Source organism: Cyprinus carpio, chromosome A2 (genome assembly GCF_018340385.1).
Source record: "Cyprinus carpio isolate SPL01 chromosome A2, ASM1834038v1, whole genome shotgun sequence".
Taxonomy (NCBI): domain Eukaryota; kingdom Metazoa; phylum Chordata; class Actinopteri; order Cypriniformes; family Cyprinidae; genus Cyprinus; species Cyprinus carpio.
The window spans coordinates 2,338,727-2,355,934 of NC_056573.1; the positions used below are offsets into that span (position 1 = coordinate 2,338,727).

The following is a 17,208-nucleotide window of genomic DNA, read 5'->3' on the forward strand; positions in this document are numbered from 1 at the left end:
GTTTCATTGGAAAAACTAACCTATTTTGCCTCTCATTTGAATTTTTGACTCTTGGGATTGACTCGCATGTAAAGGTTAAACATCAGGAGAGTTACCATCAAGAACGTCTGCGTGTATCTTTACAGTATTTGGGGATGTCCCAGGTGAATTATGTAATCAGTGAGAATTTGTCAGGAGCAAAACAGCTATGATAGGGTTAATCCCTAATATTTAACAAAGTTTTGACCTGCTCATGGTAGTGCAGCCTTCACTTCTAGATACTCGTATCTCATCTTTAAAGACCTTCTTCTGAGAAAGACCAAAGTGTCAGGGGAGTGATATTTTGTGGCACTGAGAAAGTTTCTTTGAAATGCTTTGTTTCGATTATTTGCTAATACGGGCTGCAGACGTGGGCTTCAGTTGGGTGTGGGTTGATGACGCAGACTTGAAGAGCGATCATGAGTGCCGTCTCTAGTGGAACCAGTCAGGCCTGACAGAGAGAGAGGCAGATGAACCGAGGATCCCCCTTCTGCCTTTTAACACCATCTCAGCCAGTGACATTTATACTTCCCCGACATCTGAGACGAAACACTTCTAGTTACATAGAAGACTCAGGATATTCAAATTCAAGACTTCTCTAAATTATACTCAGGATTTATCCATAAAGAATTGGTTGGAGTTAAAAAAAAGACAGAAAGAAAGAAAGAAAAGAGAAAAGAAAAGTCAAGTTTCTGGTCGAAAGAAAGAAAAATCTCTATTTGGTTCAAATAAAAAGGAAAACTGTTTCAGAAGCAAGCAAATTATTACATTTTGGTAAAAGATTATGAAGTGTGTGTGTGTGTGTGTGTGTGTGTGTGTGTGTGTGTGTGTGTGTGTGTGTGTGTGTGTGTGTGTGTGTGTGTGTACACACTCAATTCATCCAGAAAAACATATTTTTTCATGCAATTCTGTACAATTTCATAAGAGATGATTTGTATGAAAATGTACAATTTAACTAAATTTCTGGTAACCATATAACACCGCAATTAAGAGCAAAATTCCAACTACAGGTAAAATACCTGTAAAAAATCAATACAGAAAATTCCTTCATTTAAATACAGCACATTGTGCAGATTATTTTTGCAGTGCATCCCTAAACCCTCCCAGAGAGCCGACTGTACGAATTCATCACGAACTGTGCTGACACTGTGTTGATCACACACAATAAAGCGATGAGTGTTTATTAAGAAAGTAATCTGGACTGGTTTCTTTTAATACAGCAACTGTATATTTTAAATGTGAACGATTAAACATTTGTACAGACTCGTATCAACAACTGAAAGCATTAGCACATGATGCTGATGCACACTACAGGAAGGTGCAGATGAATTTGTACTGTGTGTTTGTGTAGTAATCCAGTAGAACAGATATCTGAAAATATGCAGAGCTCCCCCCCGCAGCCCCCCACCCGCTTCTCTTCGTCTCATTGTTTTTCTTGTGGGCTAGTCTTCCTGTGCACCTGTGAATCGAGCTTCCTGTGTCTTTCTCTCTGCACTCACACTGTCCCCTAAAACCACTCTGCTCTCGCTCAAGCGTAACTAAAAGCCAGCTAGTCAGCAGCACAACACGCATACACGCCTGCCATATCAAAACACAATCATACACACTATATGGTTTCGCCAAGTGTGACCTGCCTAATTTTGTGGATGAAAATTAATTTTGTGAGAACACAAAATGCTGTTACGCTTTACTTGTACACAGAAAGACACAAGCCAGGCATGTTTTGTAAACTGAAACATCATTTTGTGCAAACACAAAGTTTAGTTCACAAAAATGCATTTCGTGATTTCCTTTTGTGGACGAAATATTAAATTATGCATTATAAAAAATGCATTTTATGAAATGCAAGGAGGATTTTGTCCTCGAAAGGTGTTCGCCATTATGTCCATGAAATGACTGTGGTGCGCTCAAGAGGTTCCATCACTGAAGATAAATCAGAAAAGCTTGCACATTGTTATACAGTTATACAGTTCAGATAGTGCCATCTGTTATAAAAGTATAGATGCAGAACCAGAGCTAGACGGGGTGTAAATATCACTGTGTTACAGGGAAAGAGATGATGGACACTTCTTCAGTCTTTCCCGTTTCAGAGCATGAACAAACAGAGTTTGTCGTCAGAGAGCTGCTGTACGCAGATGCTGCTGCATTATGTGCATCTTCACCAGAGCAGCTGCAGATTCTGCTCGTGATGTTTCAGGGCTCACAATCAGCTTGAAAAAAAAAAAAAAAAAACAGTGAACAGAAAGACTGTGTCACTTGCTGCCAACACAACACACATCATTTTCAGTTTAAAAATGTAGTTTTTGTAGATGATGTGGAAAAGATTGCTTATCTTGGATCTACCGTGACCCGCAATGCTACCCTGGACGATGAGATTTTAATCAGTTTGACAAATCACATGTGACGGAATAAGCATCTGTCTGTTTGCACCAAAATAAGAGTGTGTGAAGCATGGGTTCTGAGCATCCGGTTGTATGGCACTGAATGCTGGACTAGCTACAGAGAGTCAAGAGAGTCAGGTAACTGCCTCAGGTTTGACACGGAGAGATAAAATGACAAATGAAGATCTGTTTAAAGTGACAAAAAGTGAACCGCATTCCTCCGGCCTAAAATGTATTAGATGGGCAGGTCATGTGACCAGAATGTCCGCACGCAATTCTGCACAGTGTGTTCAAGAGGGGTACCTGCACTCTTAGACGGCCTAAACTGAGGTATGAAGATGTACTGAAAATAGATCTGATAGATTTCAGTAATCCATCCCGGAAAGTGAAAGAACAGTGCCTGAAATGTAAATTATAAACATGATCTATGCTATCAAGTCAAGTCAAGTCATCTTTATTTGTATAGCGCTTTTTACAAAACTGATTGTGTCAAAATAGCTTTACAGTTATAGTCAAACAGGAAAATAGTTTGTCAATGATGCAAGAAGACAATAACATAGTCATTTTTCCAGCTAAAGTCAGTAAATGTCTATGGCTTATTGTCACCTGCTCGTGACAGAAGCATCCCATTGGTGTAAGTATTTTGAAATACAGCATTTTATGTCAAGAAATTGCTCTCGTCCATTAAAATTTAAGCAGGTCACACTATCAAAACATTGCTCACACATGCATTTCCCAAAAGCATCGCTGGCCAGTTACAGTATGGTCACAAGGTTTATTGTCACCATCAAAGTTGGTATTTTCTGAATCCAATATAATAAATAAAAAAATAAAAAATAAAAAAAAAAAATTAATATAAATTAATTAATTAAATTGAATAAAATAAACATGTTGCTAAATCGCACACTCCAAACACCTAGTCAACAGCACATTATAAAAAAAAAAAAAAACTTAAATATTATACTTTGAGCACAGTGTATAGGATTTTAAGGCTTTGACGTTGCTGGACGAATATCCAAATAACGTTTCAAGTCTTTACAGAAAATAAAAAATAGAGGTTTGCATTTAGGTATAAACAACTAAAAAATACCTGTCTTTTAAATTCTTATGAGAGTTATAAAAACCAAATAAGACATCCTTAAACACCCAAGAAAAATAGTCTAAGATAGAAACACGTACAAATATATCTCTTTAACCTTATTAGTAATTAGATATTTATTAGGTAAGGACCACACTTTCTTCCAAGGAATATCTTCAAAAGAATTACTCCAGTAAGATATTACAGAAGGGACGATAATTACTGTATATGTTTCTGAAAGAGCTCTCTAATCTTTCTGTTTGTGAGACAGGGACTGGACAAAAAGCAAATCTTCCCTACTGCGGTTTCACAGGGATGTGTCCAAGAAATACAAGAGGTCAAAGAATCAGATGAGATTTTTAAAAGTGCAATAACTCCACTGGGGATGGCATCCATCAAAGTCACGTGGGGTGACACGTATACAAGATTTAGTTAAGAATTCAGAATACGCAAGCAAGAGACCATTTGAATTTACAAGTTAAAATAATAGTTATTTTTGTATTGAATATCTTGATTATTCCAAATAAAGTTCCTGTGGGGACTAAAACTGTGTTTGTAAATTAAGTGTCAGGCCAAAAGCACCTGCTTATGGAAATTTGATCATTTGATGGGCAATTTAAGAAATCATAATTACATACCAATAAAAAGAGGAGACCACCAACTTATAATTGGGAACAGTGTTCCATACAGATTCAGAATTACTCAAAAATTGCCTCAACCAATTTACTTTAAGCGTATTATTTAAAGAAGCGACATCCAGAAGTCCAGAAGCGAAATCCCCCCCAGTTCAAAACTGCTTGTGACAACAGATTTTTGGATGTAATGTCTCTTGTGTTTCCATAAGACGTCAAAAAATCATTCTATAAGCCTCTACACAAACCGATCTGTCGACATGCAAAGAAAGAGAAGGTCAATCTGGAAACACCCTCTGCTCAGAAGAGCTCTTCCTCGTACAGACAGGTCTCTTTTGAGCCAAGAATTCAACTTTTTCTTAGTGGATCAAAGCTTAAAGGGGTCATATGAAGTTGCTAAAAAGATCATTATTTGGTGTATTTGGTGTAATGAAATGTGTTAATGCGATTTAACATTCAAAACACACATTATTTTCCACAAAATGTACATTATTGTTTCTCCTCTATGCCCCGCCTTCTGAAACACGTCGATTCTCACAAAGCTCATCTCTCTGAAAACGAGGTGTGCTCTGATTGGCCGAATACCTCAAGCATGAGACGGAAATGTTACGCCTCTTAACATATCGGGATGCCTTGTTTGGCCGGAGCAACGAAACATAAACATTACAACCCATTATAAACGTGATATAGACATGATTTCTAGTCATGTCTTCTTTTGGAAGGCAAAAACAAAGTAGTTTCGCTTTCACAGTGAAACACACAGCGTCTATACGACATGACAGCGGCGGCAGCAACAATACTACAACGAGAATAAAAGATACGCCTTCTTTTATTTTGCGTGAACATCTGGGCGGCGTTATGCAAATCTTCCCACATACTGACGAGATGTGGGGGCGTGTTAGAAGGAGCGTTTCAGGGGGTGTGGACAAGTATTAACTTTGATAAAGAATATATCTTTGGATTTGAGACTTTAGTCTTTGCAACTTTACAGATCTTCTTTATTCACCAAGAGCTTGTAACACTCCAAAGAGAAAGGAACAATTGAAATCACATCATATGACCCCTTTAATATACCTCTTGCATTATCATCTTTATAGATGACTATGCATCTAAATAGTCTACTTGGGACTAACCAGGATTATTGTATAAGAATGGGGCAGAACAAGACTTTATAAGAAGAAGCTCACGTTTATCTAAATTCAAAGATAGACCAGAAGCTTTAGAGAACACATTAATAAGATCAAGAGCGATAGGAATCTGTAAATCATTTTTTAAAAACACAGGGTAGTGTCGTCAGCTAATTGTCTTATAAGAATGTTTATCAGCCATATTAATCCCTTGTAATTGACTATTCGACATAACAGAAGCCAGAAGTTGAGCAGCTGTAGGGTATATGTCGAACGTCACCTGACCAAACCCAGAAAACAGGTCTCAGCGCTTCCGCTTGATGGAGAATGTGCTGACGGCCGTATTAAATAATAGACTTTGAGTAAAACTGCTTCGTAGTTCTTTTTGGTGCCACACTCCAAAAAAAAAAAAAAAAAAAAAAATGATGGGTTGTTTCAACTTTGGGTCAAATATGGACTAAACCAACTGTTGGGTTAAATTTTTACATTCAATTTTTAACCCAAAAGTTGGGTTAGTCCATATTTGACCCAAGGTTGGGTTGAAACAACCCATCATTTTTTTGGTGATACTGATGGAGCCAAAATGACTTCTTGTTTTAACCCAGTGAACGCAAGCTGATTTAGTCATATTCCTGAATTAGTCCATTCACGCAAAGATAACCATCAATGCACATAAAAATCTGCAAAACTCTGAAAGCCAAGCAGAAGCAAACAATATACAGGACAAAACCAGGATCATACAAAAATATCTTTAATTGACTTAAGAAAAAAAAAGCCCAGATTTGAAATAAAATAGACAAAACAACACAAAATACAATAAAGATGGTTCTGAGACAGAGAGGGAAACAAGAAATTTGAAAAAGTCTTTCTCTTCATGCCTCTTTCATTGACACAACATAAAACACCACATTAACACACACAAACAAACACACACACACACACACACACACAACATGAACACACACACACACACACACACACACACACACACACACACTCACTCACACACACACACTCACACATGTACAAATAGGGGAGATGCAGATTTTGTCATGATTAAATTTGTGACTTACATCTTTACTTGTAGGCAGATAACAATCACACACACACACACACACACACACACACACACACACACACACACACACACACACACACACACACACACACAACCACAAGCTGTTTCTTAGTATTTAGCATTACATAACTTCTTGTCAGATGCCATTAAGAGAAATAATTACTTTGATTACATTCAAGATATCTATACAGCTATACAGTACATTCTGCTGTGCATATAGAAACCTACATGCATGCATTATAAATACTTACACGGCGCTGAGTTAAAAACAATAAGAAAAACAGAGAATTGTGTTAGAAAAGCAGAAGCAGTACAGACCGATAAAAGAACATCTATGCAACTATACATCAACTTATCAAAAATATCTGACCCACTAACAAACAATGACTATATGTTATGAGAAAAATAGTTAGATTGTAGTTTTATTTTTGGTTAGCTTCTTTCTGAAATGTCCTACTTTGCATTCTTTTCTAATTTAATGCATCCTTTATCACTATACATGATATTATCAGCATGATTTGAGTGAAACGCTGAATTGAAATGAACTCAATCTGACAATGTTTTAGCATGTGGTTTGTGTTTTTCTTTCATGACAGCAGCGAAGAAGCTGACATAAACAAAAAACCATAAACAACCATTTTTCCACGTGCTCTCAAACTTTTGAACTTGATGAGACATAATTCACCTGACACTCTGAACAATTTCATAGAAAATGACTGCATCCAATACTGTGTGGCGTCTGAAGAGCTGGGTTTGCATGTTTGTAGCTTTTGGGATGTGAAAATGGGCACTTGGTCAGGTAATCGCTATACGATTTCAAGTCTTCATTGTGATGTCAAGGATCCTCCATTGGCTTTCGTTAGTCTCCTCTGTCTGTACGAGCGGCTGGGCTTCGCAGTATCTCAGCTGGTTTCACCTGAAGGCTGTTACTCCTGCAAGTTCTGGATGCTTCTATGATACTCTTCTACAGGTAAAGCACCTTGACTCTGAAGCTCATATCCGCGCAAGTAGTGCCCGTTGGTCTGGCCTGCAAAATACAGGAGCTGCCGGGCAAACATGGGTTCCACCTGCGAAAGCAGACAAACACGATGAGACACGCCACTCACATTCCCCTGATGGTGAACTGCACTGAACAGCCCACTATATGAGACCCTGCAGCACAAAACCAGTCGTAAGTCTCTGGGGTATATTTGTAGCAATAGCCAAAAATACATTGTATGGGTCTAAATTATAGTTTTTTATTCTATGGCAAAAATCATTAGGATATTAAGTAAAGATCATGTTCCATGAAGATATTTAGTAAATTTCCTACCGTAAATATATCAAAACTTAATTTTTGATTAGTAATATGCATTGCTAAGATCTTCATTTGAACAACTTTAAAGATGATTTTCTCAATATTTAGATTTTTTTGCACCCTCAGATTCCAGATTTTCAAATAGTTGTATCTCAGACAAATATTGTCCTCCTCACAAACCATACATCAATGGAGAGATTATTTATTCAGCTTTCAGATGATGTAGAAAAATTGACACTTAAGACTGGTTTTGTGGTCCAGGGTCACATATGTGATGCGCATCTGAAAATAGAAACACTGAGTTCATGCTAGTACAGTAATGTTAAATGATAGAAATGGTGTCAAACTTTTACCTGAGCTGTGATCATTTTGCTCTGCCGTTGAGGGTCTGGAAACTCGTCTCCGAAACACAGCACCACCTGAGAGCGTGGCATGGGACGGCCGTGGTGAATGAAGCCCTGCAATTCTACAGAGAGATTAAAAATACATTAACATTCTGCATGAAGGAAATTAAGCCTTTTAGGATCATTTTGCATCACTTTTTGTTTTTTTCCTCAACAAATTCTCAATGCATTTACTTTTTGTAATTATTTATGAATGGTTCTCATTATAATTTTACTATGACAATAAATGTTTGCATGTAGTATGAATTCAGTAGGCAGTACACCTACAACAATCATGACGCATAAATGCTTTTGCATTAAATACAATGCACTTGTATTACACACAGATCATAATTCTTCAAACTACAGTACTGAGAATGAGATTTGCATTTGTGTTGGATGTTATTTCTATAATAGCACTGGCAGATTTATATTTGATTCATAATTCTAAAAATGAAGTGGTGCAAAAGTGTTTAAAATCGCTGATGGGTTTAAATGTCAAACCCCATTCTTTACGGTCATTACTCTTCCCATCAAAGACAAAAAAACACCCGATGAGCAATAATGTGAACACAAGACCCCTCATAAACTGATGACTACCAAAGAGCTGAAATGCAAATGAACTTTAGCAGGTGCAGACGGCTGGAGAGTGTGTTCATGTGTGTGATCAGAGGGTCAGGAGCTCGCTGGAAAATCCCACAGTGTCAAACACAAGTGAGACGTGTGACATTAGAGACAGAGCTAATCATGACATGTGGCCAACCACACACACAGCTTAATGAACACGCTTTCATGTGCTCACAGGTGAAATGACAGGCCTTTCCCTGAACACAGAACACTTCTATAGTGTGTCTACAGCTGATAAAGTGTATTCATCGAGTGCATCAAATCACAGAGACTGTGAATCATTCACATATTAGCTCTTGATTAAACGGTTGTGTCAGCTTAGATAAGAATAGTTTTATCAACAATTTACAAAGATAAACATGACTCGTGCATGAATCCCATTTACACTGAAATTCATCTCAGTCATCTCCAACCCAAAACTTATAGGACAAAAACTACATGTGAAGCTCAATTAAACATATTTCTGACATTTAAAATATTTGAACATTCATATACCAAAACATATTTCAAAATTCATGCAAATGTGGATGGAATTAGCCTATATCAAAATTAGATTAATAAAGTTTTTTATATATATATATTTGTTGTTTTTGTTTTTTGTAAAGTGCTGAATTTTCCTAAAATGTTTTATATGTTAACAAAAATCAATTATATTAAAAATATTCCTCAAAAATGAAAAATATCAATTAAATTCATCTAAAACAAAAAAACTATTAAACACGATTAATTGCATCTAAAATAAAAGTTTTTGTTCACATAATATATGTGTGTTTCTGTGTATATTTATTAATACACACACATACAGTATATATTTTGAAAATATTTACATGTAAATATTTATATTCATATAATTTATATCTAAATATATTTAATATATAAACATAGCATATTTTTCTTAAATGTATGCATGTATCTGTATGTATTTATATATACATAATAAATATACACAGTGCATGCACATATATTATGTGAACAAAAACTTTTATCTTGGATGCGATTAATCGCGATTAATCATTTTTGACTGCACTAATTTTCTTGTATTGAAATATATGGAGGACAAACTTCATTTTGAAATGCTTTCAAAAAATGTATATATTTTTAAAATATATTTTAAAAAAATATACTGGTAGAAAATATATTTACTTCAATATATTCTGAAATATATTACAACATATATTTTTGCAGGCCTTTTTTGTATATTTTGAAATGTATAAAAATAAAAAATAAAAATAAAAATTATGCTGTATGGGAATACCCCATGATTCTGTCCAAAAGTTCTAATTAAGTTAATTAAACGGACTTCAATCATGTTGGATCTACAGTCATGTGACCTTCAAAATCTACCACGAATTCAAGCCAGAGGCTGTAAATCAGCACGTCCTAGTCCCTCGAATCTCTAACCTGAGAGGAACTGCTGCGTGTCCATCAGCTTGCAGGTCTGCTCTTTCTCCAGCTTGTTGGGTTTGTCTGCGTACGGCGCCAGCGGACCTTCCCAGTACACCCTCCCCTGGCACAGGCGCTTGGCGTAAAGCCCGTCCGGAGCCAGCCACAGCAGCACGCCCCGCTCCAGGATGTTGGGCAGCTTCTCGGCCCCGCGCCGCTGCGACTGAGGGTACGGGAAGGGAAAGAGCACGGGCTCGGCCCCGCCATACAGCCGCTCCTCCGGACACGGAGACGAGGGAGACGAAGGAGATCCTGGAGTCGAAGAGGAGGAGATTCGACAGCCTTCGGGACTGCTGGTGGTCACCTCCTTCACCAGAGACTCGCGATAGTACAGAGAGACGTGCAGGCGGCAGTCTGTGCACCAAAGAACAGAAAACAGGATTTCAGAATATCATTTTTAGCAAAACTTGATGACACAATACCAGCGTGGTTTCAATAGCAGTGTTGGGTTTTCACTCTAAAAAAGTAATCCATTACATCTTCAACAGTGTTAATAGATTACTGTACTCTCTAAAAAGTGCTGTATTACTAATTACAGTTGAATAACACAAGGATAGACATGAAACTGCTCGTCTCATTCTATTAAATAAATAATTTAAAAAATGGTTATTTAACAAAGTATTTAAAGGCAGAGGGTTACATTCAAATTAAATGTTGATGTTCAATACACTGTTCTATATTACTGAATACAGTACTGAATAGGCCCATTTAAAAATAAATTAGACAAAAACAGACAAGAAAATAACTAAAACTAACTAAAAAGAAAATCTGAATAAAAATGATGATAGTATCTCGGCGGTGCTAATATAACACTGGCAGCCATGTTCATGTACCTGAAATGGCCATGGCTTCGGCTGATCTTATATTGGGGTCCATTGCCACTGGATGGGTTTCTGTAGGTGAATATGTGTAGAAGGAGCCAGATATCTGATATCCTGGAAAGGGTAGATGCATTCAAATCATTTTACTACCAGCAAAATCAAAAATACAATGTGACAAAGGGGCATAGAGTAAAATAAAGTACTTCTATCATTGCAAGAGTCAGAATCGAGACCAGACCCAGACCACGACTGGACCTGCTGAGACCAGACCACTTCAGGCCTAAATCCAGACCAAGGTCTAACCCAGAAACCCAGGTAGAAAGCTTTTGCTACATTCATTTTAAAATCAGAGGCCATTTTTAAGGTGGTAAAGTCAGCAACAAAATGAAAGCCTAACTTACTGTAATGACTGTGATTTGGATGTTGTGTTGTTTAATTTAGTACAATTAACCCCATAAACAATGAGCGAGAGCCGGATCTGGAAAAAGACTGTATTTTGAGACCCACTGCTTGCGTCAACTTCGATTGGTCTCAAGAACCAAAGACTCATTTAAGTTTTAAGTTGCGCTTTTCAAAAGATCTACAGCAAACGGCTATTTAGTGTTTACTTATATTTAGCGAAAGTTAATAAAGGGACTAAATGTCAGCAGAACAAAGTATGTTCTGTGACTCATATTCATTGGCACCCCTTGAGTTTGCTGTTTTACAGAGTGAGAAGTGCCATTAATAAACAAGCATAAATACAGACGGCTGTGCCATAAATGAAGGATTTCCTCTTTTTGTTTAAAGTCAGCTTATGTTGCTCGCCTTTGATAAACGCTCTTACAGCAATAAGTGAGAGCATCTATGACCAAGAATAACTCTAGCTTCTCTGAAAATAATATGTTAAATATGGAACCCAACCTTTAATTATGGCCAGTAATCGTTTTGGGTTACTTAAGTTACTTTGTTCTCCCGTGACACCCGTCCTGTCCCGTGTTGAGAGAAATCAGGAGTAAGTTCAGAGCCAGACGCACTTCCTTCAGCCTGAGGCTCATTCATTTCACTTTCAGTGTGAAAGGTCCTTTACAGTTGCCAAATATATAACATTTGGGTTTTTGTTATTAAAAACAAACAAGCAAGTCCAGCCCAGGTGATAAAAAGTAACACAAAAGTAACATAATGCATTGCTTTCCTTAAAAAGTAACTAAGTAACACAATTAGAATGGAGTTACGTAATACTGTAATGCATTACTTTTAAAAGTAACTTTCCCCAACACTGCACTGGATACGTGGTTGTTTGACAAATGTGAGAACTATGAATGTAATGTCATGCACTCAGAACTGGACACTGAAGTGTGTACCGTTGTCACAGGCCGATGGGTGCCAGGCTAAGGAGCGCGTGGGTGGATACGGACACTGGCCGTACGGTAACTCAGCGTGCGGAGCTTGAGGATGAGGCTGATCGCCGCTGTATTCCCTCCAGTCACGTCTCTCCTGGGGCAGCATGTATCCCGGCATCTGCACAGAGACAACGGACGGGTTTCTGAGACTGGACTTCATCACTGACCTTCCAGAGGAGAAGAAGAAGAGCGCTCTGCTCACCAGCATGGGCCCACTAGAGTTCTTAACTAGCGTAACCAACAAGATTCACTTGGTTAACCTGCTTCACCAGTCAGGTTTCATAAGACTGTGCTGGTTCACCAGATCAGCAATAAACCAGCCTGCACTAGCTGATCTATCAGCCCGGCTCATTGTGCACTTTTAGTAAAGTTAAATAAACTACAACTAAAATAACATTTATATTTTAAGAACTTTCATTAAAGTAAAACTTTATCTCAGCTGGTTGAGAGGGCAAAATTACTCATTTTCGTTTTTTTTAACTTGATGCACTTAAATAACTATAACTAAAACGCAATAAAAATTAATACACAACAATTACTAAAACTTTAACTTAACTAAAAAAAGAAAACAAAAAAATATATAAAAAAATTAATCATAGATAATTAAAAGAAAATAACTAAAATAACACTGCTATATATATATATATATATATATATATATATATATATATATATATGTTATTTAAATGTAAACAAACAAACAAACAAACAAACACACACACATATTTCTTTTGATGCACTAGATATATTACTTGCTTAACTTTAAAATAGTATTTATATAGTAAAACGGGGGGGGGGGGGGGGGGGGTCTATATTGGCATATAAAAAACCTAATAAAAACAATAAAAACACACAACATTACAAAAACTTTAACCAAAATAAAAATGATAACAGAAAATATCAAAATAAAAACTAATTAAAAATATCTTGATACTACAATAACACTGTCACATTAAAAAGCATCTGCTAGGAACAAGTACTAGATAGAAATGCAATGCTAATTGGACGTCTCCCATGGAAATTTATATTTTGTAAAAAAAATAAAAAATTAAAAATAATAATAATAATAATAATAATAATAATAATAATGTGACAGCGCAAAGGTAACACATCTCACCTGAGGCTGTAGAGCAGGATATGTGGAATGCATGGGATAACTAATAGGTGTCACGTGTGCCGCGGTGTCATCCATACTGCTGGACTTAGAGCCTAAAACACAAAAAATCTATTCATACCATTCATATACATATTTGCTTCACAAGAATCTCTGGCTGCAAAGCATGCAAAAAAATTAAATAAATATCCACACTATTTGAGCATTTGGTTTATGACAATTGTAGCCAATAATTGATAATTGTATTTAAAGTTTAAGTTTAAGACTTTTCTCAGACTTGACGAGTGCACCTTTGCTGATGTATTTATTTTGTTAAAAGAAGCTGAGGCTGGACATATCGAACAGTTCATCATTTTTTTTGTAAATAGCCAACAAAATAGTTTCCACCACAGTCTCGATTAGCTATTTGCTACTGCTATCAGAGGACATTGCCATTCTTGAAAGCATTTGATTTTCTGTACATTTTAGTGTCTATAAAAAGACAACATTTCGTTTGCACTCATCACAGTTCAGTTCTTGCCTCCACTTCACAGGTAGTTCACAAGCACAAATAACAGCAACTATATTAAGGTGTGAAACTGTTATTCATGTCATCTTTATGAAATTACTGAAACTCTTGAACGCTTTAGGGTCACACCAGAGGTCTTCATGGCCTTGGCCCAGCATCTCGAAGCACAAGCTCGTCTTATGCAAGGTCTGATGGGTGATTTGTGTCGCTTTACTGCTGTGCACTTGGTAACCGAAGCTCTCTATAAAAAGCTTGAGGGATTTTAGCACATGTAGTGGCTTCCTCTTAGCTTCCTGCTACACACTGAGGGCAAGTAACAATATTTAATGTGAATGCATAGCATGCCTCCACCGTTGTGTAGCAAATTAGCTCTGTTCACTGATCTTTTGTGCGCTTACTTTTCAGTAAAAGCTGGAATGATGCAATGCATCAAACCTAGAGCAAAAACTGCACCCTTTCAAGGTGTGACTTCCTACCAAATGTATATTTGTGGATTAGAAGGTAACCAATTCACAGGTCCAAAAGACCTTCCACTGATGCATGTTTTAATGCATTTCCAAAAATGGAAGTTACCTCTCTTGGCTCCTTCTGGTATTATCCTGTAGACCTTGTAAGGATCTGAGATGTCCAGCTGGCTTCTCTCCACCAGTTCATCAAAGTCATTGCTCTTGTTCAGGGCACAGCGGAGCCTCGTCTTCCACGTTGGAGGGTCTGGTTTGTCCAAGCCTTCTCTGTACTTGCCTTTGAACAGGGCCCAAGCCTACAAACCACAATGCCAGCGTGAAGATGAGAAGAGAAGAAGAGTGAGCGAGGAAGCAGAAGAACACGCTCACTTCTGCCAACAGGTATGAAACTCAGAATACAGGCATATACCAATGCATAACATAGTTAAAGAATGTCAACATGGATGCGCACTATGATTCTTAATGATAAAAATATGATTATTGTTAATAAGTGTGCTGTTATGTAATCAATAAAATACTGTTTGATGTATTTGATTGACTGAAATCTCATTGCTTTTGTTTCTACAACAACAGAATGCCAATCTATTAACATGCAATGGTCTTTTTCAGCTCAGCACAACACTAATGCATTTTCTCTAATAGGAAATTACTCCTAATAATTATCATACAGTATATGAAAAATGTGCCTTAATGTATTAACTTTAATAATAATAATGCATATAAATTAATACCAGTTGCCCCAAAACGTATTTGGAAACTTAAGCCACTTAAGAGGTGCATGAATGTAATCGCATCAGATAACAAAATATCAAACCACGTGGCTGCAAACAAGTTTTTCTCGGAACAAACAGCGCTTTTCTTTATCGTTTTACTCTGAATCAGTTGGCATTTCGGCGACTTTAAGTGGATGAAGTCAAGTTCACACAGGTGTCCGACAGAGAAGCCACAAGTGTGGTTCAGTACAATAACTATGGCATTATCCATTAATGTTTTGCGACCACTTCTGGCTTCATTTTCAACACTACATCTATTGTTTGATCAGTTTCGTCAGAAGTCTAGCTTGAAAACCGTGCTGTGTGTATTTAAATAAAGGCACTTGGTTTGATAACACGACAGTTTAAGAGTCCTAATGCTTTCTGGGGCCACTATACACGTCTAAAGACACTCCATCATTGAGAGAGTCACCAGAGGTCCACCTTCAGTCACCTTGAAGAGCGCCGCGTCCTCGTCGCGGTTGTAGTCCTGTTTCCCCGCGTGCTTCCAGGGAATCCTGAAAATGGTTTTCTCGTCATTTTCCCAAACCAAGCCTTGATACTCCCCGCTGTCAATCTGATCGATGAGCCACTGCCTAAGTTTGCCATTCCCACAACTGACTGACATGCTGCTGTCCCCATCTAAGTTCATGTCTGTGAGGGAAGGAGGCATGCGAGAGCAGGTGCACATGCAGTGAGCAGAAGAGTGATTCAGATGAGTTCATGCATGCATATTCCGCATTAATACACACATTTAGAACGTGTTCTCAAAAGACAGAAATTGTTGCATGAAAAGTATGCGCTCAAAGAATGAAGCTTTACATGCAAATTAAATGGAGTTTATTAACAGCCACTTTTTGTAAAGGAACAATGAGTAGCCAGGGTATAAGCATAAGCATTTTAATAAATCAGCTGCATGCTTATAATAGCTTATTTTCTTTAACAGTCTGTTTAAATCAAGTCATATTCAGCTCAGTTGATTGTCACACAGATCAAGGCTCTCAAGTCTTACCTTTGTGAATGCAGACAACTTGACTTCTCTTTCAAAGCCGACTTCTCAAGTCATGTCAGAGGAAGGTGTTTCTATTCTTAAATAATGCGCGTTAGGTGGAGAGATGGGTGGAGCGTTACGAGGAAGCGTCTTTCTCCAGCACCATTAAGAGCTGAAGACTTCAGAGAAACGCGGCAGAACCGCAAGAATAAACATCCAGCATACGGGAAATCCCTGCGAGACGCAAACACACACACGGTGGAACAAATATCTGTCGATAAAATATGCCAGAAAATCTCCCGGCGCTCGTCATCACCGTTATCCTGGTGTTTGATGTTTGTTGAAGTAGGTTTGTTTGCTTTGAGGAAATTCACAGAACCGCACGGGGGTCACTCACTTATTCCCATCAGAAGGGGCCAGTGTCAGAGTCGTTGTGTCTTACGTGTTTTGATACTCCACAGAGCTTCTCGGGGTCCGTTTAACCCCAAAAAGAATATACGCAAATTGCTTAAATATGAACTCGTCAAGTATTTGATATCAAGTAACTTTAAATCTGTTACCAATCTGTTTCAGGTTCAGCAGTGTTGAATTTGCTGCTCCCTGCTGTCCGACCGAGGATTAACAGTGAAATTACCATATTATCTTATTTTTCAAAATAAACATTTCCGTTCTTTCTTTATGTTGCATTCACATTAAAACAGGTCCTCGGCTGATCCAACAAGTGCTAAAGGGATATTTTTACCCAAACATCAAATTTCTGTCATTTACTCATCCTCAGGTTGTTTCAAATATGTATGTGTTTCTCTTTGCTGTTGAACACAAAAGAACATATTTTGAAGAATGTTGGTAACCAAACATTTGCTGGTAGCCATTGACTTCAATATGTGTGTGTGTGTGTGTGTGTGTGTGTGTGTGTGTGTGTGTGTGTGTGTGTGTGTGTGTGTGTGTGTGTATATATATATATTCATAAGACATTTATGTACATTTTAGAGACATGTAGAGATTTAGAGAAATTTCACAATTCTCAATACCACAGCAGAATATTAGGGTAACTACTGTAATATTAGTAAAAAAAAAAAAGAATTCGCAGAAAATTATTGAAAATATTTAAA

At 37.3% G+C, this 17,208-nt stretch overlaps 1 protein-coding gene across 1 annotated transcript; it reads right to left on the reverse strand.

Annotated features, from left to right (window-relative positions):
* Positions 1-6,327: 6,327 nt before the first annotated feature.
* Positions 6,328-16,849, reverse strand: LOC109109550 (interferon regulatory factor 4-like). The gene is made up of 9 exons (XM_019122664.2): positions 16,118-16,849; positions 15,560-15,759; positions 14,463-14,649; positions 13,385-13,476; positions 12,229-12,385; positions 10,898-10,999; positions 10,023-10,418; positions 7,965-8,077; positions 6,328-7,381 (listed from the first exon to the last, which is right to left on the reverse strand). Exons 2-9 carry the CDS (start codon positions 15,755-15,757, stop codon positions 7,241-7,243), a joined length of 1,386 nt encoding a protein of 461 aa, XP_018978209.1. The 5' UTR covers positions 15,758-15,759; positions 16,118-16,849; the 3' UTR covers positions 6,328-7,240.
* Positions 16,850-17,208: the final 359 nt, after the last annotated feature.